This window comes from Dipodomys ordii, unplaced genomic scaffold (genome assembly GCF_000151885.1).
Source record: "Dipodomys ordii isolate 6190 unplaced genomic scaffold, Dord_2.0 Scaffold2, whole genome shotgun sequence".
In the NCBI taxonomy this organism is placed as follows: domain Eukaryota; kingdom Metazoa; phylum Chordata; class Mammalia; order Rodentia; family Heteromyidae; genus Dipodomys; species Dipodomys ordii.
The window spans coordinates 20,787,659-20,813,895 of record NW_012267218.1 but is presented as its reverse complement, the minus strand read 5'-3'; the positions used below and the strand labels follow the sequence as shown (position 1 = coordinate 20,813,895).

The following is a 26,237-nucleotide window of genomic DNA, read 5'->3' as shown; positions in this document are numbered from 1 at the left end:
AATGGAGGGGCTAACAATGTTCAAGAGGAAGTGTACTCATTACCTCACTCATGTAACTGTAACCCTCTGTATAGTATCTTTACAATAAAAAAAAATGAATGTCAGCAATAATTCAACGAAGAGGGCAAGGAATTAGGATTGTTTCACTATAAAATACATAACCTGGGCCAGGAAGGTGGCTCCGTGTTACAGTGCTTGCCTTGCATGCCTGAGGCCCTGGGTTCAATTCCTCAGCACCACATAAGCAGAAAAAGCTAGAAGTGGTGCTGTGGCTCAAGTGGTAGAGCACTAGCCTTGAACTGAAGAGCTAAGGGACAGTGCCCAAGCCCAGAGTTCAGGCCCCACAACTGACAAAATAAATCCATAACCTGTGAAGTGGTGAAAGTGTGCTTAGATTCATTGTAAATGTAGAATGTAACTATATATTTACATGATATTTATGTAAATTCATTGTATATGAGTTGAAGGTATAAGATTAATATACAAAAGTCAATCTCCTGGACTGACAGTGTGGCTTAGGTGGTAGAATGCCTGCCAAGCAAGTACAAACCTCTAAGTTCAAACCCCACTGTCACCAGAAGTCAGCCTCTCTATTATATACGAATGTCCTAATCATTTTCTGTTCCTGTCACTGACTCCCACAGATTGGGCAATTTGTAAAGAGTAGAGTTTATTTAACTCAGAGTTCTGTAGGCCAGGAAGTCAAAGAGTATATGCCAGCATACTCATTCATAAATGAAGCAGATATGACTGTACTAATAGACAATGGCATTACATGTAGTTTTTCATTTCTAACTCTAGGATATGAACATACATGATAATGTATGCAAATAACGCCATAAAATGACACAAATATAAAAACTATAAAAGATAAAACCTATGAAATGGGATATAGGAGACAGAAGAGCTTTTGCTTTTCCATTGGCTGGATTTTTTTGTGTGTGCGCCCATCTTAGGGCTTAAACTCAGGGCTTGGAAGCTGTCCTTGAGCTTTTGCTCAAAGATAATATTCTACCACTGAGTCACAGCTCCACTTCCAGGCTTTTTAAAGTAAATGATCAGAGATAAAGAGTCACCCAGACTTTTCCTGCCCGAGCTGACTTCAAACCTCGTTCCTCAGATCTCAACTTCCTAAGTAGCTAGGATTGCAGATGTGAACAGACATGAACCTTTGGTATCAGCTGGTTGGATTTTTATAGAAGCACATTTATCAGTTTCAAAATAGAACATGAGCTAAGTATGATGGTGTATGCCTACAATCTCACAGCACTCAGGATCACAAGTTCAAGGCCAGTCTGAATACATACTGAGAAATTGTCTCAGGGAAAAAGGAGAGGTGTGGAAAGAGACAGAAACAGAAGGGGACTGGAGGCATAATCAAGTGTTAGAATGCCAAACTACCAAGCAAGAAGCCCTGCATTCAATACCCAATCCAGGAAAGAGCACGTGCATTCACGAGAGGGGGGGGGAGGGAGGGAGGGAGAGAGAAACTGAACATGGCGCATGAAAGGAAAAAGAAGGGGAAAAGCATCTGCTATCTGACCTCTTACCTTCTGTGAAACAAGTTCCTGACATAGATTTGGTTGACAAAATGTTCTAGCTGAAAACTTGGACAAGCTGAGTCTTCAGACTGAGTAATGAAAAATAGTTTGTTCAGCATCTCCAGTGCTTTTGGGTAGAAAAGGCTTCTTGAAGTGCAGACATTTAGGACTGCATACAATACTCCCTCCAACCATTTAATATTGAGGGTTATTCCCCCTGTACATCAATGAGAGGGAACAAAATAACGTTACTAAAAATGTGCTGCAGGAACCTAAGACCCCAGACAGTAACTATAGAAGCCACCATTTTTCCAATACAGGCTAATAATGTAGACCTTGAAATGAGTGAAAAATCCTCCCTCTGAGGCTAAGAGCTTCATCTGCCCTTTATAACATATAATGTATTGATTATACTAAAGGAGGAAGACAGGAACAAATGTAGATTGCTAATGGCAAAAACATATCCAAAATGGAACATGCCTGTGATTCCAGCTATGCAGTAAATAAAGATGTGAGAATTATGGTTTTAAGCCAGCCTGGGACAAAAAGAAAATCCCTATCTGAAAAATAAAAATAAACTGGGTGTGGCAATACATATCTGTAATCCTAGACATACAAGAGGCAGAGGTCTGAGGATGGAAGTTTGAGGCTAGCCCCAAGCAAAAGCATGAGATCCTATCTAAAAAGTAAAAAGGGCTGGGAGCATGATTCAAGTGGAGAACAATTGCTTTATAAACACAAGTTCAAACCTTAGTACTACCCTCCCCCCAACTCCCCCCCCCAAAAAGTTCTCCAGAATGATCCCTGATAATAAGGGGGAATTACTGGGAAAAACTGCAAGATTAGAACAGGGAAAAGCCATTTTAGTCCCAGACACTGTATTCTCCTATTTTAAATGGCAGTTTCATCTAGTTGTTTCCAATTCATGCATAAGAATCCAAATAATCAATCTTGCTAATAAGGGTTATTTGTCATCACTAAATATTTTCACTACTAAAACTAAATGACTACTTGTTTCAAACACATACATGGCACATACAAACTTAATATGAGCAATAGGCTGAGGATAAGGTACTGTTCAGAAGAATGCCAGATGTGGGCTGAGAAGGTGGCTCAGTGGTAGAGAGCTTGCCTTGCATGCATGAAGCCCTGGGTTCGATTCCTCAGCACCACATAAGCAGAAAAAGCTGGAAGTGGCACTGTAGCTTAAGTGGTAGAACGCTAGCCTTGAGCTGAAGAGCTCAAGCACCCCCCAGAGTTCAGGCCCCATGATTGACAAGAAAAAAAAAAAGAATGCAGAAATATGGTGAACAATGCATTACCTCTGGAACTGAATGGGGAGGTAGCTTGAAGAATCACGGGGTCTTGGAGCGCAGTTGCAATATCCTTATTGGCTCCCCAGATATGGTCAGTATCCTCAACACAGTGATACACAGGCCGCAAGATATTGGTGTGGTTGTTCAGTAGTAGTCTCAATCTGGAAGCCAAACAAGATAGGGAGTAGCAGTGCCAGGAATGGATTTCTATTCATATCCAAGCCCAGCAACAGATTGTGATACACAGCCCTGCTCAAACAAATATAGGTCTGGGTCTACACAGAGAGCATTAATGAGTTGGATCTATCTACCTAACAAGCGCTTACATGAAAAGTTATGTGTCAGATACTGGGCTAGACATTAAGTACAAAAATAATTTACTATGTAGCAATTCTCCATTACTATTTTCAGTAATGTTTTATGTGATTGACTGTGGTGTTTTCCTTTTTCCCTGATGAACAAAGGAATAATGTTTAGCTGCAGGTAGTGGGTGACAACATATGGTAGTTGCACATATTTGTACAGCCAAGAAAATATCCCACCCACAAGTACTTTAAATTGGGAGAGACATAATTAGAAAAGTTGGCTGAGTCCTTTACAGATCAAACTGCTTCCTCTCTATTTCTGAGGAAGGTGAATAGCAGAGAGCAGAGAAGAGGAGGCAGCAGTTCTGCCTGGTCTGTTCTTGTCCCCACAAGATACCTGGGCAGTGGGATAGCAGATGCAAAGCTTTGCACGAGGCAGTTCTTCTCAATACTTCCTTGAATTTCTAAGCAGATATTAGGCAACTGAGATGGCAAGCAACAGAGGAATAGCACGTTGGCCCAGCCCGCCAGGTGAGGGTTACGGTAAAAGCACTGGACCCCCTCTTTCTGGATAACATCTGGAAACGATAAAGGAAGACAGAAAGAGCAGACAAAGGAGTTGAACCTGAGCATCAGATTGGAGAGAAGATCAATCTCAGGAAGCAACCCAAGTCTTGTTGCTACATAAATCAGAAAGATCATCCTATATGCCTTCTATGAGCTATGCTGCAATGCCCTAATCCCATTACCAAAGTAGGTGGTGTCATTGCAACAGTGATTGAAATGAAGTCATCTTTCTCTTACCTTCAGGCCAATGCTGGAATGTTTTTAAGGAAGAAAGTATTCTCTAAGAGTCTTTTTGCTTCAATTTGCCAAAGGCTCATCATGTGTCATTGTATGTTACATATGTGTATTATTTGAGGTAAACCTCACATGGACTTTCTTAGACAGAGACTAGTATTATATCTCCATACTCCCATAGTATATACGCAAGGAAACTGAGGCTTCAGGAAGCTATGTGATTTGCCCAATATAATACAGCTCTTGACTTTGGTGGGTAGTTAACATTAAAGAGAGCAGAGGCTGGAAGGTATTTGGAAAGAAGGAACTGTTTCTACATAGTATACACAGCTTAATGGTAATAGGATATTTATGTGTAGAGAGATGTAGTAACCTGTAGTTACCTGAAAAACATTCCTAGTAAGTTAATCCTATGGTTGTATTCATTGCAGAATGGATTATCAAAAGAAAGAATTCAAAATACACACTCATGTGCGGTAGTATGTTCAAAGTGTTACTGATTTTGTCTTTTTTTTTTTTTTTTTGCCAGTCCTGGAGCTTGAACTCAGGGCTTGAGCATTGTCTCTGGTCTTCTTTTGCTCAAGGCTAGCATTCTACCACTTGAGCCACAGGGCCACTTCCGGCTTTTTCTGTTTATGTGATTGATACTAGGGAATCGAACCCAGAGCTTCATGCAAGCTAGGCACTCTGCCACTAAGCTATATTCCCAGCCTCTCAAAGTGTTATTGAAAAAACAGATAACAGATATATGTATATATATTTTTTCGGGGGGGGGGAGTCAGTTGTAGGACCTGAAATCTGGGTCTGGGTACTGTCCCAGGTAGGTTAGCACTCTACCACTTGAGCCATAGCACCACTTCTGTTTTTTTCTGCTTATGTGGTGCTAAGGAATTGAACCCAGGGCCTCATGCATGCAAGGCAAGCAGTCTACCACTGGGCCACCTTCTCAGCCCCTAACAGACATATCTTAATGACCAAGTGCATGGTAGAAGTTATGTTGAGATTATCTACATCTTTATAAACTTGAAGATGGATAGGAGAAAAATAGGTGGCCCACTCAGATAAGCCTCTGGAATTCTTGTCTCCTTCTATAATACAAATAGTTTAAAACTGAAATTTCATTTCTAATAAACACATTACTCCCCCAAAGACTATATACTGCATTGAGTTACTATGCATACCAGTCCTACTTAGTGAGGTTCTTGAGTGGTAAGACTTTCTAAAGTTTCCATCGTATTAAAAAAAGAAAACATACACACAGATCAGTAAGAAAAATATAGGCACCCTCACAAAAAGAATAAAAGAACAAAAGCAACTCACAGATGAAATAGCATTAAACCTATGGAGAAAAGGTAACTTTTCTAGAGATTAAAATCAGTAAAATAAGAAAATTTTATACAAGACATATTAAAATGGTAATGTTAATGATTTCTAAAGGCTGCTGGTTCATTTCTTTAACCCTAGCTACTTAGGTGGCTAAGATCTGATTGTTGTTCAAAGCTACCCTGGGCAGGAAACTCTGTGAGACTTCTTTTTGTCAGTCATGGGGCTTGATCTGGGCCTGGGTGCTTTCCCTGAGCTCTTCAGCTCAAGGCTAGCATTCTACCACTTGAGCCACAGTGCCACTTCTGGTTTCCTGGTGGTTAATTGGAGATAAGAGTCTCATGGAGGGCTGGGAAGGTGGCTCAGTGGTAGAGCGCTTGCCTTGCATGCTTGAGGCCCTGGGTTCGATTCCTCAGCACCACATAAGCAAAAAGAAAAAAGCCGGAAGTGCACTGTGGCTCAAGTGGTAGAGCGCTAGCCTTGAGCTGACGAGCTCAGGGACAGCGCCCAGGCCAGAACCAAAAAAAAAAAAAAAAAAGTCTCATGGACTTTCTTGCCCAGGCTGGCTTTGAACCACGATCCTCAGATTTCAGCCTCCTAAATAGCTAGAATTATAGGTGTGAGCCACCAGTGTCCCAGCCAGAACTTTTCTTTTAAAAGTAAACATATGGGCTGGGCACTGGCTGCTCATGTCTGTTTCCTAGCTACTCAGAAGGCTGGAGTAGGTTAAAAGCCAGCCTGGGGGGCTGAGAAGGTGGCTCAGTGGTAGAGCGCTTGCCTCGCATGCATGAGGCCCTGGGTTCGATTCCTCAGCACCAAATAAGCAAAAAGAAAAAAGCCGGAAGTGGCACTGTGGCTTCAGTGGTAGAGCGCTAGCCTTGAGCTGAAGAGCTGAGGGACAGCGCCCAGGCCCAGAGTTCAGGCCCCACGACCGGACCAAAAAAAAAAAAAAAAAAAGCCAGCCTGGGCAGGAAGGTCCATGAGACATGCATCTCCAGTTAACCACCGAAAAACCCAGAAGTGCCTCAAGCAGTAGAGTGCTAGCCTTTAGCAAGAAAGCTCAGGGACAGTGGCCAGGCCCTGAGTTCAAGCCCTAGGACTGACACCAAAATAAATAAATAAATACCTAGCCAGATGCTAATGACTCACACTTGTAATCCTAGTTACTCAGAAGTCTGTTATCTGGGGCTAGGAAGGTGGCTCAGTGGTAGAGCAATTGCCCTGAATGCATGAGGCCCTGGGTTCGATTCCTCAGAACCACATAAGCAAAAAAATAAAAGCCGGAAGTGGCACTGTGGCTCAAGTAGTAGAGTGCTAGCCTTGAGCTGAAGAGCTGAGGGACAGTGCCCAGGCCCAGAGTTCAGGCCCCACGACCAGACCACCCCCCCAAAAAAGAAGTCTTATATCTGAAGGATGTGGCTTGAAGCCAGTATGGGCAGAAAAGTCCATGAGACTCTTATCTCCAATTAACCAGCAAAAAGCCAGAAGTGGAATTGTGGCTCAAGTGTCAGAGCAGGAGCCTTGAGTAAAAAAGCCATTCCAGAGTACAAGGCCCTAAATTCAACCCTCAATACCTGTCCCTCCACCCCCTAAAAAATAAACACATACCTACTACTGGACCCAGTCATTTCATTACCAGGTATTTGCCCAAGAAAAATAAAAGTAGATGCCCACATGAACACTTTTATACAAATATACATAGTAGTTCTATTTGTAATAGCCAGCTAGAAAACAACCTATATTTTAGATGAATAATATGTGGGGTATATTTATTCAATGAAATACTATTCAGAAATTAAAAAGATATTGATACCTAAAGGACATAGCTATAGCTCACAATATTTATGCAAAGTGAAAGAAGTCAGGTCAAAAACCCCATGTGACTCCATCAGTATACAATTCTACTTAATTCATGTAATTTTAAAGGAAAGTCCATTCTGTATGCATGTATAGGCTGATTTTGGAGAACTATGGGGGAATTAGGAGCAAAATAACTGATATTGTTGAACTGTTAAATAGGCAAGGTACCAGTAATAACACTAACCAGACTACCTCTGTATGCGTGCTACTGACCATCTAAATGCTGGTTGTTTTGTTTTGTATATTTTGTTTATAATGTGCTAACTTTTTGTGTATTTATTTAAAGTCTGCTCAAAAGTAATACTGTTAAAACAACTAAAATGTATATTAACAACTTGGGTGGTGTAGATTTGTTACTTGTAAAAATATAAAATTCTACTTAATACAAACTAATCTACGGTGACAGAAACCATTGTCACTGGTTTTATGGCAAAGAGCTTCAGGGAGCTAGAGAGACAGGCTCAGAAAGACAACAAGCAACTTCTGAGGTGATGAGTGTGTTATTATCTTGATTGTGTTGGTTTTGCAGGTGTGCACCTGGATCAAAATATCAAATTGTAGCCAGGCACCAGTGATTCAAGCTTATAATCCTAGATACTTAGGAGATGGAGATCTGAGGATTGTGGTTCAAAGCCAGGCTCAGTAGGAAAGTCTTATATCCAATTAACCAGCAAAAAAAGCCAGAAGTGGAGCACTAGCCTTGAGCACAAAAGCTCAGGAACAGTGTCAGGACCTAGGAAAAGCACAAAATGCAATCAAATTGTACACTTTAAGTACAATTTATTATTAATCAATAATGTTTTGACACACCTGAATCTAATTGTTGACCTAGTAATTTTGGAAGCTTTGTACAAGAAAATTCCACTAGCTATAGAAATGATGGCACATGCATACTTTGTCATCTACAGAATCTTAAAGTCATTTTTACATTAAAACCAACTTTCTATCCTAAGAAATCAGAGAAAGGGAGAATGGTGCAGAGTAGCTGTCCCTCCTGGCCATTGCCTGGTATAGCACACACATTCTCAGTATTGCCAGACAGGTGTGCATACAGCCTTCCTGGGAGACCCAGGCAATGTTCTCAGAGCCCACCCATGGGACAGTGGAAGGACATTCTTTGCAGAATGTTCAGTGATTTATTAATAGCAGGATACAAACAAGTAGGTACAGCATCCATGACTGATGGGGAAGAAATAGGAAGAAAGTGATAACCCTGCTATGAAGACTATAAGTTGTCAGTACACTCTTTCAGAGAGATTTTTCTACAATATGTTTATTTTTTGCATGCATATACAGTGCCACACAGGGATGAGAAATATATAATTTCAATAGTTTTGACAAATGCTTATCTCCACAAAACCCATATATAAAACATTTCCTTCCTTAGAAAGTTATTTTCAGCCTCTTCTCAGTCTGTCTTTCTAGAAGCCATCATTGTCCTTATTTCTATCACATAGATAAGTAAATAGAATCAACAGAAAAGTTTTTTGAAGTTCAGTCATTATTTTAAATGTATACATATATATATATATATATTCTGATATATATATATATATATATATATATTCTGATGCAAATATTTGCAACTGTTTTAACACACACCAGATTTCTTTTTTTGGGGGGAGGGGGAGTCCAGTTGTGGGGCCTGTACTCGGCCTGGGCGCTGTCCCTCAGCTCTTCTGCTCAAGGCTAGCGCTCTACCACTTGAGCCACAGCGCCATTTCTGGCTTTTTTCTTTTTGCTTATTTGGTGCTGAGGAATCGAACCCAGGGCCTCATGCATTGCAAGGCAAGTGCTCTACCACTGAGCCACCTTCCCATCCCTCCCCACACACACCTGGTCTGATTGTATTTGAAATCTGTATGGAAAGCTGTTTATGACAAAAGAGGAGGAGCAATGTGTAGGAAAACATAATGGGAGTAAAAAGTTGTTGAAGCATAAGTTTTTTTGTTTTTTTGGGGGGGGTCTGGTTGTGGGGCCTGAACTCTGAGCCTGGGCGCTGTCCCTCAGCTCTTCAGCTCAAGGCTAGTGCTCTACCACTTGAGCCACAATGCCACTTCCGGCTTTTTTCTTTTTGCTTATGTGGTTCTGAGGAATCGAACCCAGGGCCTCATGCATTCAAGGCAAGCACTCTACCACTGAGCCACCTTCCCAGCCCAAAGTATAAGTTTAAAATCTGTCTTTCTAGCTTCCCTCAGAGCAAGCAGTGTGAGAAGTCCACACAAGGATTCCCCTTTGAAGGAACCATTTCAAAATGGCTTTGTGAACATCTATCAGCACAACTAAGCCCCCTTATAACAGACCCCACTCCTCACCCAAGACGTCTGGCCTCCGTGTGGATATCCGAAGGTTCTCTGCAGGGATGGGGACAAGCTTCAGCAGTGAACAAGCCAGCTGCTTCCCAAGGCGGCCACATCCAATGATTCCCACCCTCAAATTGAGTTCACTGCTAGCAGAATCAGATGGCTCTACTGAGGCAGGTTCAGACTTTGCCAAATTTATGCTAGAGAATGAACAGACACAGAAATTAATGTGGGAACATACTGTAGATCTTCTTGACAAGTTCTTGGCAGTAAGATTTTCAAATGAAAGCTTGGGGCACCTTAATACTACTTTGAAGATCAGGCGTTTCAAGTGTGTGTCATTTGTTCAGCTTGTAAGAGAATGGAATGTTCTTCCTAAATGAGTTCCAAAAATTAAAGCACATTCCTTTTTTTTTCTTTCTAGTCCTAGTGCTTCAACTCAGGACCTGGGCTTGTCCCTGAGCTGCTTTTACTCAAGGCTAGCACTCTACCACTGGTGCCACAGCACCACTTCCAACTTTTTCTGTTTAGGTGGTGCTGAGGAATTGAACCCAGGGCTTCATGCATGCTACTAGGCAAGCACTCTGACACCAAGCCACATTGACAGCCCACACATTCCTTTTTTTTTTTTTGGTCATGGGGGTTGAACTCTGGGCCTGGGTGCTGTCCCTCAGCTCTTCAGCTCAAGGCTAGCACTCTACCACTTGAGCCACAGCACCACTTCCAGCTTTTTCTGCTTATGTGGTGCTAAGGAATCGAACCCAGGGCCTCATGCACGCAACGCAAGCACTCTGCCACTGAGCCACCTTCCCAGCCCCCCCACATTCCTTTTTGAGGGACCAAACTTCATTAAAATATTTTTAAGCCAGGCGCTGGTATCTCACATCTGTATTCCTAGTTACTCAGGAGGCTAAGATCTGAAGATAGCTGGTCAAAGCCAGCCTGGTCAGGAAAGTCCGTGAGACTCATTTCCAGTTAACGAACAAAAAGCCAGAAGTGGAACCATGGCTTGAGCAAAAAATCTCAGAGACAGTGTCCAGGCCCTGAGTTCAAGCTCTAGGCCTAGGAAACAAAAAATGTGTATTTATTTTATATAGTATATATTTTGTACACATAATATATAAATATAGCATATTAATGTATAAATTTTATACTATATAAAATGCATTGAGACTGGGAACGTGGCTCAGTGGTAGAGTGCTTGCCTTGCATGCATGAGGCCCTGGGTTCCATTCCTCAGTACCACATAAGCTGAAAAAGCCAGAAGTGGCACTGTGGCTTAAGTGGTAGAGCACTAGCCTTGAGCTGAACAGCTTAGGGACAGCACCCAGACCCAGAGTTCAGGCCACACGACTGGACCAAAAAATAAAAAAGGCATATAAATATGTTTATATATATTTAAATTGACTTTTTTTTTGTCAGTAGTGGAGCTTGAACTCTGGGCTTGGGCGCTGTCCCTGCACTCTTCAGCTCAAGGTGAGTGCTCTACTGGTTGAGCCATAGCACCACTTCTGGTTTTCTAGTGGTTTATTGGAGATAAGAGTCTCATGGACTTATCTGCTTGGACTGGCTTTGAACTGTGATCCTCAGATCTCAGCCTCCTGAGTAGCTAGGATTACAGGTGTGAGCCATCGGCACCCTGCCAAATTGGCATTTTTTTTTCAATACAAATCAACACAAATATTTTCTTTCAGTCCACCAGTTATCTTTTTACTCTTGTTTCCTTGTCATGTGGTCCCATTTGTGTATTTTTTACTTCTGTGGCTTGTTTTTGATATATTAATAAAATCAGTGCCAAATCCAAAGTCATGAAGCTTCCCCCCATGTTTCTCTCTAGAACTTTACAGTCCTACATCTTTAATCCATTTTGAGTTAATGTTTGCATGTAGTTTGTATGTAGTTTTCCCAAAGCTTGTTGAAAAAATTATCCTTTATTGTACAGCTTTACCATCCTTGTTGAAAATCATTTAACTATATATGTAAAGGTCTGATTTTCTTTATTCTTTCATTGGTTTATATAGCCATATTTATAAAAGTACCAAGCTTGGTTTTATGCTTGGAAATGAAGTATGAGACCTCCATGTTTTTCTTTCTCAAGATTGCCTTGGCTGCTGGGAACTGGTAGCTCATGCCTGTAATCCTAGCTACTCAGGAGCTGAGATCTGATGATCATGGTTCAAAGCCAGCCCATGCAGGAAAAGTCCATGAGACTCTTATCTCCAATAAACCATTCAGAAAACCAGAAGTGGTGCAGTGGCTCAAGTGGTAGAGCACTAGCTTTGAGCTGAAGAGGTGAAGGACAGTGCCCAGGCCCAGAGATGAAGCCCCACAACTAACAACAACAACAAAAAAGATTGCTTTGGCTATTCTTTTTTTTTAATACATTTTTTTAAATTTTTATTGTAATTTGCTACTCCTGGGGCTTGGACTCAGGGCCTGGGCATTGTCCCTGAGCTGCTTTCTTGCTCAGGGCTAGTGCTCTACCACCTGAGCCACAGCGCTACTTCCGGCTTTTTCTGCTTATGTGGTGCTGAGGAATCAAACCCAGGGCCTCATGCATGCAAGGCAAGCACTCTACAACTGAGCCACCTTCCCAGCCCCTGCTTTGGCTATTCTTATAGAATACAGACCCCATATGAATTTTTGGATTTTTGTAAAGATGACATTGAATCTGTAGACCTATTTGGGTAGTCTGAACCTTTTTTTTTTTTTGTCGGTCATGGGGCTTGAATCTCTGGGTCTGGGTACTACTGTCCCTCAGCTCTTTAGCTCAAGGTGAGCACTCTACCACTTGAGCCACAAAGCCATTTCTGGTTTTCTGGTGGTTAATTGGAGATAAAAGTCTCATAGTTGGCTCTAAACCATGATCCTCACATCTCAGCCTACTGAGTAGCTAGGATTACAGGTGTAAGCTACCGGCTCCCAGCTAGTATGAACATTTTAACATTAAGTTTTCTAATCCATCAACAGGAGATGTCTTTCCATTCATTTCTGTCTTCTTAATTTTTTTGTAGTTGTCAGTGCACATCTTTCATTGCCTTGATTAATTTTATTACTACGAATTTTGTTGTTTGATACTAAAATGAAATAAAAATCTCTTTCCTTCTCCTCCTTTCTCCACTCATCTTTCAAGCATGCATCTACCACTAAGCTACCCCCCCAGCTGGATTTGTTTTCAGACAATTCATTGTTGAATACATAGGTCCAACTGTTTTTGAATGCCAGTGTCCTATGGATGAATGTTTCAGGTTGGATGAATGTTTTCCAGTTCTAATTTTTGTGTAGTCTTTAGGGTTTCTATATATAACATCATTTCATTGTGAGAAGAGATCATTGGCTATTCACTATTCCTTTTTCAGTTTGGAGTATTTATTTTTTGTCTTGTTTAATTGCTGAGTTTAAGTACTGAGTTGAATGGAAACTTTCAGTTTTGGGTGTGTTTTTTTTTCCAGTCATGGGGCTTGAACTCTTGGCCTGGGCACTGTCCCTCAGCTCTTCAGCTCAACGAGCGCGCTCTACCACTTGAGCCACAGTGCCACTTCCAATTTTGTGGTTGTTTATTGTCTCACGGACTTTCCTGCCTGGGCTGGCTCTGAACCACAGTCCTCAGATCTCAGCCTCCTAAGTAGCTAGGATCACAGGCGTGAGCCACTGGTGCCTGGTGTGAAGCTTTCAGTTTTTCACCACTGAGTGTGATGTTAATTTGAACTTTTTATTTATGCCTTTATTCTAGTGAGGTAATTTCCCATTATTCCTAGTTTGTTGAGTGTTCTCATCATAAGAGACAGTTTGACTTTTGTCAAATACTGTGTGCGTGTGTGTGTGTGTGTGTGTGTGTGTGTGTGTGTGTGTGTGTGTATGTGTGTGTGGTGTGTGTGTGCTGGTCCTAGGGCTTAAATTCAGGGCCTTGGTGCTATCGTGAGCTAATTTTTTACTGAAGGCTAGTCTCTACTATGTGAACCACAGCTCCACTTCTGGCTTTTTTTGGCTTGGGGTGGGGGGGAAGTGGGAGAGTTTAATTGGCGATAAAAGCCTCACAGATATATTCCTGTCTGGGATGGCTTCAAACTGCCATCTCCAGAGTAGCTAGAATAACAAGCATAAGTGACCAGTATTCAGCTTGTCAAATGCTTTTTATACTTTAACTGAAATGTGATTTCTCTCTTTTGTTTTATTAATGTAACATATTATTACATTGATTGATTTTCTAAGTTGAACCATCCTTGCATTTTAGGATTCTAGTCTACTTGATCATTTTATTATTTTTGTGTGCTGTGACAAAATGCTGGGAAGGGGGAGTTGTTTGTCTGTTTTACAAAAGTAAGGCAGGATTTATTTTGGCTCACTGTTGCAGATTCACTGTTGTATGATTCCATTACTTTGGGCCAGTGGCAGAACTAAACATCATAGCAAGGTTTGTACCTGGAGGATACAGTTTTGTTTTGTTTTGTTTGCTGGTTGTGGGCCTGAATTCTAGGCCTGGGCACTGCCCCTCAGCTCTTCAGCTCAAGTCTAGCACCCTACCACTTGAGCCACAGTGCCACTTCGGGCAATTTTTGCTCATATGGTGCTGAGGAATCAAACCCAGGTCCTTATGCATGCGAGGCAAGCACTCTACTACTGAGCCAACTTCCCAGCCCCTTGGAGGACATTCTTGACCTCATGGTGATCAGGAATCAGAGAGAAATGAGGAAAGGACAGGGTAAGAGATGACCTTCAAAGACATGTCCCCCAGTGCCCTTCTCCCACCAGACCACACCTCCTAACAGTCTATTCAAATGTTGAATTAATTATTATTGAGTATATTCAATTTGATCAATATTTGCTTCCTATAATTCAGTAATATTAAGAGCATATATGTTATACCTTACTGACAAAATAATCATTACTTTTATATCACTATTTATGGCAGTTTTTATCTTCAAGTGTTACATGAAACAAGTATGAAACATACCTCCTGCTCTCTTTTGCTTGCCATTTGCATGAAATATCTTTTCCTATCCTTTTTTAGTCGTCCTTAGATCTAAACTGAGTCCCTAGTAGACAGTATATAATTGGATTTTTTTAATTTATTGTGAAAATACTGTACAGAGGGGTTACAATTACATGGGCAAGATGAGTACATTTCTTTTTTTGGGGGGGGGGTCTGGTTGTGGGGCCTGAACTTTGGGCCTAAGGCGCTATCCCTCAGCTCTTTAGCTCAAGGCTAGCACTCTACCACTTGAGCCACAGTGACACTTCTGGCTTTTTTCTTTTTGCTTATGTGGTGCTGAGGAATCGAACCCAGGGCCTCAAGCATGCAAGGCAAGCGCTCTACCACTGAGCCACCTTCCTAGCCCCAGAATACATTTCTTCTCAAGCATTGTAGCCTCCTCCTTTGTTTCCCCTTCCCATTCCATCCTCCCCCCAATCCCCCCCATAATTGGATTTTTTAATTAATTATTTTTTTTGGTCTGGTTGTGGGGCCTGAACTCTGGGCCTGGGCGCTGTCCCTCAGCTCTTCAGCTCAAGGCTAGCGCTCTACCACTTGAGCCACAGTGCCACTTCCGGCTTTTTTCTTATGTGGTTCTGAGGAATCGAACCCAGGGCCTCATGCATGCAAGGCAAGCGCTCTACCACTGAACCACCTTCCCAGCCCTATAATTGGATTTTTTAATACAGTCAGCCATTCTGTGTTTTGATTAGGGAAATTAATCGTTTGCATTTTTTTTGGGTTGGTCATGGGGCTGGGCGCTGTCCCTGCCAAGGCTAGCACTCTACCACTTGAGCAGCAGCACTACTTCCTGCTTTTTCTCTTTATATGGTACTACGGAATGGAATCCAGGGCTTCATGCATGCTAGGAAAGCACTCTACAATAAGCCACATTCCCAGCTCTCATTTTCATTTTTGTTTTGTTTTGCTGGTCCTGGCAGGGCCTGGGTGCTATCCCTGAGCCTCTTTGTACTCAAGGCTAGCACTCTACCACTAGAGCCACAGCGCCACTTGTGGCTTTTTCTAAGTAGTTTACTGGAGTTAAGAGTCTCGCAGACTTTTCTGCTTGGGCTAGCTTTGAATTGTGATGGTCAGATCTCAGCTTCCTGAGTAGCTAGGATTATAGGTATGAGCCAATGGCGCCTGGCCAAATAATTTTTGTTTTTTCCGATCCTAGGGCTTGAACTCTGGGCTTGGGCACTATCCCTCAGCTCTCTAGCTCAAGACAAGTGCTCAACTGCTTGAGCCACAGTGACACTTCCGGTTTTGTAGTGGTTTATTGGAGATAAGAGTCTCATGGACTTTCTTGCCCAGGCTGGCTTTGAACTGTGATCCTTAGATCTCAGCCTCTTGAGTAGCTAGGATTATAGACATGAGCCACTGGTGCCTGGCAATAATTTTTGTTTGTTTTTTGGCTGTGGGGCCTGAACTCTGGGCCTAGGCGCTGTCCCTCAGCTCTTCAGCTCAAGGCTAGCGCTCTACCACTTGAACCACAGCGCCACTCCTAGCTTTTTCTGCTTATGTGGTACTGAGGAATCAAACCCAGGGTCTCATGCATGCAAGGCAAGCACTCTACCACTGAGCCACCTTCCCAGCCTCCGGCAATAATTTTTTAATAATAAAGTAATTGTCAGGAAGGAGTTACTTTTGCCTATTTGTTTATTGCTTTCTATACGTCTTGTAGTTGTACTTTCTTTTGTTCTCTAGCTATCTTCCTTTATGTGTTGGTGGTGTTCTTTGATGTTTGGTCCAGTAAGATAGATGGATGGATAGAGACGTAGATATATATATAGATATAGATGTAGTGGTAGAGCACTAGCCTTGAACGAAAGAGCTCAGGGACAGTGATTAGGCACTGAGTTCAAGTCCTATGCCTGACCAAAAAAGAAATATAGATAGATGTTCTGCTACTTTGAGCCACAATGACACTTGCAGTTTTCTGGTGGTTAATTGGAGATAAGTCTCACAGACTCTTCTGCCCAAGCTGGCTTCAAACACAATCCTCAGATCTCAACTTCCTGAGTTCTGATCCCCTTATATTTTTATTAGTATTTTTCCATAATTATTTTCTTTATGGTTATCATAGGGAACATTAAAAAATCTTATGGCTATAGTTACCTATCTTAAACTTTATTTATTTATAGCCTTATCTCAATCACACAGAAGAACTCTATTCCTTTACATCTCCCACCCATTATTGATGTCATATATCACATATTTTTGTATTTATACCTATTAATGGTTTTATAGTTATTTTTCATATTTTATCTTTTAAAATAGAGTTTAAAATGAGTCATTCTCCACTCTTTATAGTGTAGATTTACCTATAACTCTATTTATATTTTGTATATTTTCATTGCTATCTAACATTGTTTCAGTTTGTTTACGTGTGTACTAGTCCTAGGTTGAATTCAGGGTCTCAGAGCTGTCCCTAAGCATTTTTGCTCAAGGTTACTGCTCTACCACTTGAACCACAGCTTCACTTTTGGTATTTTTGGTGGTTAACTGCAGGTTAAGTATCTCACTGACTTTCCTCCCCAGGCTAGCTTTGAACCACAATCCCTACATCTCAACCTCCTGGGTAGCTAGGATTACAGGCATGAGCCATCAGCACCTGCTTTCATTTTATTTATTTATTTATTTTTGGGTCCGGTCATGGGACCTGAATTCTGGGCCTGGGCGCTGCCCCTTAGCTCTTCAGCTCAAGGCTAGAGCTTTACCACTTGAGCCACAGCGCCACTTCTGGCTTTTTTTCTTTTTGCTTATGTGGTGCTGAGGAATTGAACCCAGGGCCTCAGGCATGTGAGGCAAGCGCTGTACCACTGAGCCAACTTCCCAGTCCTCAGTCCATTATTTTAAGATCTCTTTTTAGCATTTGTCAGAAGCCAAATTAAAAAAAAAAAAAGCTCTTGGTTTTTATCTGAGTAGGTCATTTTCCTTTTTATTTTTGTTTTTTGTTTTGTTTCTCTTCTTGATTTTTTTTTCAAGGTGGTTTTGGCATATATGGCAGTTTTTCTTCAGCACTTGAATATAACCAACCACTCCCTGGCCAGATGTGGTGATACACACGTGCAATTCCAGTTACTCAGGTGTAGAGGTAGGAGGGTCACAGTTCCAGGTTAGCCCAGCTAAAGTGAGTGTGTAAGATTGTATCTGAAAAACAAGCTAAAAGCAGCTGCTAAAGCATCAGGCTCTGAGTTCAATTCCTAGTACCAGTAAAACAAGAGCAACCCAACCAACTAACCCTCTTCTGGCCTATGTTTCTACAAATCTTTATTTACTGGCTTTGTATGGGGAAAGGACTTCACAAGTCAGCTCAGCTGGAGATTAGAGTGCCCTCTCCAACTTTTTCTGCATGTGTCTTCCCTAGGCTTGTATTTATAAATTCCCTTGTGGAGTTTGCCCTTATCTTTTGTAGGAGCCTATGATCTCTTGTTCTCTGGTGTCACAAGTTTCTTTCCTGGTTGAAAAGAAAACACAAAGGGTGGGAATGTGGCTTAGTGGTAGAGTGCTTGCCTAGCAAGCATAAGCCCTAGTTCCATTCCACATAAATGGAAAAAGCTGGAAGTGGCACTATGGCTGTAATGGTAGAGTGCTAGCCTTGAGCAAAAAGAAGCTCAGGGAGAGTTCCCAGGCCCTGAGTTCAAGTCCCAAGACTGGCAAGAAAAAAAAAGAAAAGAAAACACTTTCTTTTAGTGCTTGATCCTCCTAAATATAAAATGCCTCCTGGAAGTTTCACATGAGGGTTTCTCATTAGTCATCTAGGCTACAACCAATATATATACCTCCTAATCATTAAATAAATCAGCAAACTATTAAGTAGACTGCATTCTTGGGTATAGGTGTACCTATAAGTATGGTCAATTCCAATCTGGTCCTACAACCTAAGTTAATCAAATTTCAGAGAAAGATAAACTGAGAATATGACATATTCTAGGACAGATCTTAAGTTACAAATCCATAAGCCTAATTCAAGGTACATAGATCACATACATCCATTTAAGTGTTGAAACTACATCATAGTGTGACATAAGATACCAAGATTAGACTAAGAACCTATCTGTAAATTAGTATTCCTAGTTTCAGTCAAGTCATTTGGCTTCAGGGTTAGCAATAGTCTCTGGATTTATGTTCCAGATAGCTTTTATTCCTATGGAGCAGCCCACTGTTAGGTAGGCCTAAAAGAAAGAAATGCATGCATGCACACATGCATTCATGTGTGTGCTTGTGTATGTTAAGTGATATGGGAAAGGAGAAAAGTAACTTTTTTGTGTGCTGATCCTGAGGCTTGAACTCAGGGCATGGGTGCTGTCCTTAAGCTGTTTTGCTCAAAGCTAGTTTTCTACCACCTAAACCACACTTCTGTTTCTGGGTTTTTAGTGGTTAAATGAAGATTTGAATCCTTTAGCCTCTCCTGCATGGGCTGGCTTTGAACCATGGTCTCAGATCTCAGACACCTTAGTATCTGTGATTAAAGGCCATCAATGCCTGCCAGAAACTGACCCAATAGATTAGAGATATATTGTCGTTACATAAGCTTGTAGTCCTAATGCATGAATAACTAAATAAATGATCACTTAATCAGTACACCTACTTAAAGAAAATCATTACTAGGCTCAGTGGTAGGTGGGAAGGTGGCTCAGTGGTACAGTGCTTGCCTCGCATGCATGAGGCCCTGGGTTCAATTCCTCAGCACCACATAAGCAGAAAAAGCCGAAGTGGTGCTGTGGCTCTAGTGATAGCTAGAGCCCTAGCTTTGAACTGAAGAGCTGAGAGACAGCGCCCAGGCCCAGAGTTCAGGCCCCCCTCCAAAAGAAAAGAAAATCATTACTAATCTATGTTTCAGTGAAGGCTAAGAGACGTTTGTGTAATTTTGCTGGTCCCTTTACCCAGGAGCATTCACTCTGGGTTGGAAAGGTAGGAACACAATTCTCCTGACAAATTTATCCTCCAGTATAAAAAGGGTTAAGTCACTTAGGTCCTCAGCAATGAGATTCTTGTCATCTCCCTGAACTTGAAGACCTAGCTTACCTCAACTGACGTAATAGTTTGCAGAGGAAGATTGCATGAGCACAGGCCTCAATTATCAGTCCCCGAGAACGGCTATGCAAATACAGCCAGAAACGTTCTTCCTCTGGAATCCCAGACTCAAAATTTAGGGTTTCAAGGTCCACTAGTATGTCCATTTCCAAAACAGCATCTCCTGCAGTGACAGATACCAGTCAGTTTGGCTCCTTTCCTTAGAAGAACAAAGAATGATCTATGCAGAAGGGCTTATGTGTGATGCTGTATATGCATAGCCCACATACTGGTGGGCTGCACTACCACTCTGCTTCCAGATTTTCAAGTTTGTATCTGTTTGCATCTCAAGTCCACATCGCTGACTGCCCATGAATCTTGGATTCATGAAAAACCTGAACACAGGCCCAAAGTAATATCTCTATTTAGGCCACAGACATTATTTTCAGCAGATGAATTTATACTAACAATAGGCTTCAAAGGTGTTACTGGGCCAGTCTCTTTTCCCTTCCATTCTCTAAAATTTACAAATAGGAATACAAAAAACCTCATATCAATGAAATTATCAAAAAAAAATTTTAAGTAAAATTATACCCTGAATACATAAAACATCATTTCAATAAAATTACCCTTCTGTACTCCCCTCAAGACAGAAGAGCCCCAAATAAATATCACTAGTCACTTAATTAGAGTAGGAACATGCAGATTTTTAAGGTGTATAAACCCCATCTACATACAGTCTCACCAACCAAACTGAGATAGGCTCTGTTCCTTAGAAAGTCTGGTCCAGACAGGTAAGGACTACATTTCTAACAATTACTCAAGAGTATTGTCATTATGACTCTAGCTACTAGATCACTTCAGACTCTGAGTCTTAAAGGGGCCAGCCCTGCCAACAATTTTTGTGATCTGAACACGAGGATATAAGTATTATACTATACCAAGCCAGTATCTTCCCAACAGCGGATGCTGGACTTCTATTTTTTCTATCTAGAATATCACACAAATTTGATTCTTTTTTCTTCTGTGTGTGTGTGCGTATTACTAAAAATTAACCCAGGACCTTGTGCGTACTAGGTAAGCACTCTACCCCCAAGATAATCCTCAGCCCTGTTCGTTTTTGATGTCTCACTAAGTTGTCCAGGTTGGACTTGGGATCCTTCTGGCTCAGGCATGGGTAGGATGAAAAGTTGCGTTTTTGCTTAGTGATATGGCTTAAGTGGTAAAAGGGCCTGTCTAGCAAGCATGAGCTGAATTCAAACCCTAGTACCACCAAAAAAAATCAGTTGTTTCTGTTTTGTGTTTATGTATATAGTGCTGAGAACTGAATCCAGGGATTCAGCAAATGCTCTACTATAATGAACTCTATGCCTCATCTTTAGCACTATTTAATTTTCCCAATCCTTTTATTTGGTGATCAAGAAGTCCATTTGTGCCTGTGTGGTATTAGGGTTTGAATTCAGAGTCTCATGCTTGCTAAACAGGTACTCTACCACTGAACAACACCTCTAGTCCTGTTTTTCACTGTGTACTTAGTTTAGAGGCTTGTCAGTCTATTTAATGTATTTTCTATTTTCTATATTTTTAAAAGACCATCACAATTATGTCTGAGCATATATACAAGAAGGGAAAAATCAATATCTTACAAATAGATGCCTGCCCTCACTTTTATGATTCCCATTAGACAAGTGGCAAACTAATATAATGTTGCAGAGTAGAACTGTTAGCAGGCTTGAAGAAAGCTGCTGCTTTGAGAGAAACTTTGAGACAGGGTGTTGCTTCCCACCAGGCACATACATGACCACAGATCTGCCTACTTTAGGCTTGCTGTCATTGCTGGGATCACAGGCAAGCACCACCTTGTCCAGTTTCCCTCAATGGAGATTGAGTCTTGCAGACTGGGCTATCTGGGAACTGCAATCCTCCCAATCTCAGCCTCCCATATAGCTTAGGATGTCAGGTGCACGCATCTAGTTATAGGTTAGAAAGAGTCCTGTGAACTTTTCTGCCTGGGCTAGCCTCAAACTGCAATCTTCCTGATCTCAGCTGACAGGCCATGAAAGCAATCACAGATGCAGACAACTACACAATACAACCAAGTGGGGAAGAGAAGGCACCAAGGATGAAACAGCTTTATTAGGAGTCTAAGTATGTCAAGAAAACTGTTCAGTCACAGAAGAGAGGCTGATAGGGATACAGGGCAGATTAGCAATACAGAATATCCTTTTCAGTCAGCATGGGAACATCCTAGTGGAAAGTGTCACCAACTTCAGTTCAGGAGAAACTTCTGAATGCTTCTGGTGAATGAGATTTTTGCCTAAAGAAAGAGCGCTCCAGCACTGCTAAACCTGAGCTCTATATAAGAGTAGGGGTCTGAGATAGGAGTAGAGAGATATGGGCTATCTCATGCCCAGGTCATCTCCGTATGCAGGTGAAAGGGGCTCTCTGACTTTCTGAACAAAATAGACTGGAGCAGTAGACAGATATTGGCTGAAGAAACACAACATCTAGGCAGTGCCCATCATCACGCAAAGGCTCTCGGCAGTCTGATTTGGATCTGTCTCCAGTAGTGCTGAGCAATTCTGGCATGCCTTCCTTAGGCCCTCGGAAGACAGTCATTTTGGTTCTGTTCCAACTTCCTTCAGAGCATAACTGCCAATGTCCAGCACCAGGTCCTGGATCATAATTAGCTGAGAGGAATGAAGTGGCCACCCTGTGGCTCCTTTTGTACTCTAAAGTCTATGAGACATCCTTTCTAGAGCAGTCACTTTTCTCAGACCAAGAAAGATCTTACCCACTATGGGCTCCCACCTTCACAAAAGCACCTGGTGGAGTGTTTTTCTCATGGATCAGAATGTTAGGAACTGGCTCTTATATGATGTCCTTGGAGAGATCAGTCGGAAGCTACCTGTGCCCAGGTGCTGGTTTCTGTCTCAAGAGCAGCAAGTATTGCCTGTTGATAAAGGGTCCAAGTGGGTGTGATGTTGTTTGTACTTTCACAGGCAGGACAGGAAGAACTGAGGTGAGTTTCAATGAAGCCAAGACCACTTAATTCTTCCATCGAATTTGCTGTGGAAAGAGCAAACAATGAAGGCATGAGGAGTCTTCACGTTTCCCTGCAGAGGTAGCAGGAATGAGATAAATCAAGGCTCACAGCTAGGTAATGTGATAAAAAGAGAAACAAAAGATCAGAATGGGGAAGTACTGAAAATCTCTTTTTCCTTCTTCCCCTTCTAAGTTCCTTCCTTCCTTTCCCTTTTCTTTTTATTTCTTGGCAGTACTGGGGTTTTAATTCAAGGCCTTAGGCTTGTTAGGTAGGAGCTCTACTACTTGACCTACATAATGACCTTTTTTTTTTTTTTGGTAAGTCTTGTGGATTGAACTTAGGGCCTGGGTGCTATCACTAAGCTTTTTTGCTCAGGACTAGTGCTCTACAAATCACAGTTCTACTTCTTGAGTAGCTAGGATTATAGGTATGAGCCACCAGCTCCTGGCTACATCCAGCCTTTTTTGTCTTTTGCTTTCTTGGGTATGGTCTTAAACTTTTGCTTGGGGCTGACCTTGGACTACTCTCTTCTTACTTATGCCTCTCACAGAGCTGGGATGGATGACAGGGACACACCTGGATTGTTCCCTGACGGAGGTAGAGTCACTCTTAAGTTTTTCCCAGGCTGGCCTTAACCACGATTCTCCAAATCTTCCATATATCACTGTAACCAGCCTGATTATTTATTTATTTTTACTATATAGGGAATTTTGATTTGCTCAGAGATCGATAAAATACCTATTCTGTATTTTACAGAATGCCTGATTTAGGGCATTTATTCTGGTTTTGCCATCTATTTATTTCCAACAGTAAGTCACATCCATCCCCAGAAGACAGGATAATGCAGTCTGAATATTCTAAACCTGTAATATTTGTTTTATAGATCCAGTAGTTTTTTCTATCTGCTTGGCTTACTGATCAGAGCATCAGGGCTGGGAAGGTGGCTCAGTGGTAAAGTGCTTGCTTGCCTTGCATGCTTGAGGCCCTGGGTTCGATTCCTCAGCACCACATAAGCAAAAAGAAAAAAGCCGGAAGTGGCACTGTGGCTCAAGTGGTAGAGCGCTAGCCTTGAGCTGAAGAGCTGAGGGACAGTGCCCAGGCCCAGAGTTCAAGCCCCACAACCCTTCCCACCCCACCCCCAAAAATAAAATAAATAAAAATAAAAATAGTACATCAGTCTCCACATGGCTCCTCAGAGATGGCATTCTGTTATTACTTCTAAAGGAAAGAGAGTATCCCATCCTGGACATTCCTGTCTCAAGACCCAGCATTGTACTGTCATTAGGAAATACCAGAATAGGTCAAATTTGTATCACTAAACAAAAAGCAGCTAAAAGTTAGGTCTCCTAGGGTTTTATGTACCTAACTCTTGTTCAGAATCATTACCTGAACAGGGGCACTGTTCTTGTGTAAAATTTCCACAACTCGATGGAAGCCAATGGGTGCCCTCTTTTTGGTGTAACCGAGCCAGTTCTGCAAAAAGACAGAGCAGCAGTATATGGTGAATATTGTCAACACACTCTGAGCTCTCCCTGTGTTTTACGGTCAGACCAGAATAACATAGGCAGAAAAGTTAAAACAGAAAACAAGTTCTTGGATCTATCAACAAAAATACCAAAATAAAGTCAGTGAAACAGCAATAGAGAACAAGTGATTTAAAGCTGGTATACATATATAATCCTAGTTACTCAGGATGTGGAGGAAAGAGGATTTTCAGTTTAAGGACAGCCAGCCAGAAGTAACAAAAAGACCCTGTCCCCAAAACAAAAAGGCCATGCATATAGCTGAAGGGTAGGAAGTTTGCCTAGCATATACAGGGAAGGCCCTGGCTTTAATCTCTAGTACTATTCTCTACCTCTCTCAAAAAATCAACAATATTTGTAGTAGGACTTGCTTGGTGTTCAAAATCCTAATATCTATATTTTACATGTATACATAAATATTCATTTGTAAATTCCTGAAGGTCTAGAAAGCTAGTGATCACACTGTGTGTGTGTGTGTGCACGCATGTGTGCATGTACATGCATGCGCACACACCAGTCCTCAGGCTTGAACTTAGGGACTAGATGTTGTCCCTAAGATTTTTCGCTGAAGAGCACTTTACCACTTGAGCCACAGGTCCACCTCCTGCCTTTTGGATGCTTACTTAGAGATAAGAATCTTTGTTGCAGTTCTTTTTAATGTACTTGTAATGTACTATGTGATTTTTTTTTTTTGTTTATTTGATCCCAGTGTCCTGCATCTTGTATATACGTTTTTCTAATTTGGGGAGGGGAAGGGAAATAACAAAATGCTGAAATAAGGATACAGGATGACCCATTGTAATAATGAGATGTACAAGACAGTATGTTGAAAACGAACTTTACAACTTTGCTGGGGTAGGGAAGATGGAGGAGTTGGGGAGGTGGGGAGGGAAGGGATGGTAGGGGAAAAACAAAGGAGGATGTAACAATGCTTGATAGGAAACAGACTCATTACCTTGCTCATGTAACTGTAACCCCTTTGTACAGTATCTTTACAATAAAAAATATATATTAAGAACAACAAAAAAATTAACCCACAAGGTTAAGATGAAAGGAAGACTGAGGAACAGAATGCTTGACATGGAAGTGTAGTTATAACAGACTTGGAATACAGATTAACTTGATGTGTTTTTGCTTATTAAATTATCAAAAAAGATCCTCAAAAAAAAAATCTCACAGACTTTTTTGCCCAGGCTGGCTTTGAATGGTGATCTGAGATTTCAGCCTCCTGAGTAGCTAAGTATTACATGCTCAGACTTTTCTTTTGTCCTGGTCCTTGGCCAGGGAGTTGTCCCTTTTTTGTTTTGCTTTGTTTTGCTCAAGGCTAGCTCTCTACCATGTGAACCACTACTCCACTTCTGGCTTTTTTTTCATCAGTCAACAGTCTCACTAACTTTCCTGCCTGGGCTGGCTTTAAACTAGGATCTTCAGCACTAGGATTACAGTTATATGGCACTAATAGTGTTTGGCTTCACGGAGTAAGCAAGGAGTAAGAAGATGATGAGATGGGCGGGGAAGGTGACTCAGTGGTACAGCGCTTGCCTTGCATGCCTGAGGCCCTGGATTCGATTCCTCAGTACCACATAAGCAAAAAGAAAAAAGCTGGAAGTGGCGCTGTGGCTCAAGTGGTAGAGCGCTAGCCTTGAGCTGAAGAGCTGAAGGACAGTGCCCAGGCCCAGAGTTCAGGCCCCACGACCAGACCCCCCCAAAAAAAAACAAAGAAGATGATGAGAAAGGATCCCCTTTTAAAAAATTTGAATGCCAGGAATTAAACTCAAGGCCTCCCATGGTAGGCATGCTCTGTGCCACTGAGCAATATCCCCAGCCTTCTTCATTTTTTGTACTTATACTTTTGTACAGTGTTTGGTTTTTATATAGGTATTTTGATTGGAAGTTAATGGGACTTATTAAAAAGAAGGAAAACAAAAAATTTTTCAAACCCATAATGAAAATCTTGAAATTCAAAATGTAAACCAATTTTATAAAACCATAAATGACCCCAAATGGCTAAAGCAATTCTGAGAAAGAGAAATTAGAGGTAGGACATACCCTGATTTCAAATTATATTACAAAGTTTTAGTAATAAAAACAGTATACTCCTGGCATTAAAAATAAACCTCATAGGGGCTGGGAAGGTGGCTCAGTGGTAGAGCGCTTGCCTTGCATGCCTGAGGCCCTGGGTTCGATTGCTCAGTACCACATAAGCAAAAAGAAAAAAGCCGCTGGGC

The 26,237-nt window shown here is 41.6% G+C and overlaps 2 protein-coding genes across 2 annotated transcripts in view; both read right to left on the bottom strand.

The window, feature by feature from the left end:
- Window positions 1-1,546: 1,546 nt before the first annotated feature.
- On the bottom strand, window positions 1,547-19,607 carry Noxred1 (NADP-dependent oxidoreductase domain containing 1). The gene is made up of 5 exons (XM_013013473.1): window positions 19,453-19,607; window positions 9,450-9,649; window positions 3,560-3,740; window positions 2,864-3,018; window positions 1,547-1,758 (listed from the first exon to the last, which is right to left on the bottom strand). Exons 1-5 carry the CDS (start codon window positions 19,605-19,607, stop codon window positions 1,547-1,549), a joined length of 903 nt encoding a protein of 300 aa, XP_012868927.1.
- A 74-nt stretch (window positions 19,608-19,681) lies between these two features.
- Vipas39 (VPS33B interacting protein, apical-basolateral polarity regulator, spe-39 homolog) overlaps window positions 19,682-26,237 on the bottom strand; it is a 37,885-nt gene continuing 31,329 nt past the window's right edge. Inside the window, exons 16-17 of the mRNA XM_013013462.1 lie at window positions 23,873-23,959; window positions 19,682-19,861 (exon numbers count right to left, since the gene is read on the bottom strand). Coding sequence (XP_012868916.1) covers window positions 19,682-19,861; window positions 23,873-23,959 — 267 coding nt within the window. The remainder of the gene's footprint in view (window positions 19,862-23,872; window positions 23,960-26,237) is intronic.

Excerpts from the sequence above, each read along its gene's own strand:
- Noxred1 (XM_013013473.1), bottom strand. The coding sequence starts at position 19,607 with ATGGACATACTAGTGGACCTTGAAACCCTAAATTTTGAGTCTGGGATT. Across the intron at positions 9,650-19,452 it reads AAACTATTACGTCAGTTGAG|CATAAATTTGGCAAAGTCTG; the intron begins GTAAGCTAGGTC and ends TTCATTCTCTAG. Across the intron at positions 3,019-3,559 it reads TCTGCTATCCCACTGCCCAG|ATTGAGACTACTACTGAACA; the intron begins GTATCTTGTGGG and ends TTTGGCTTCCAG.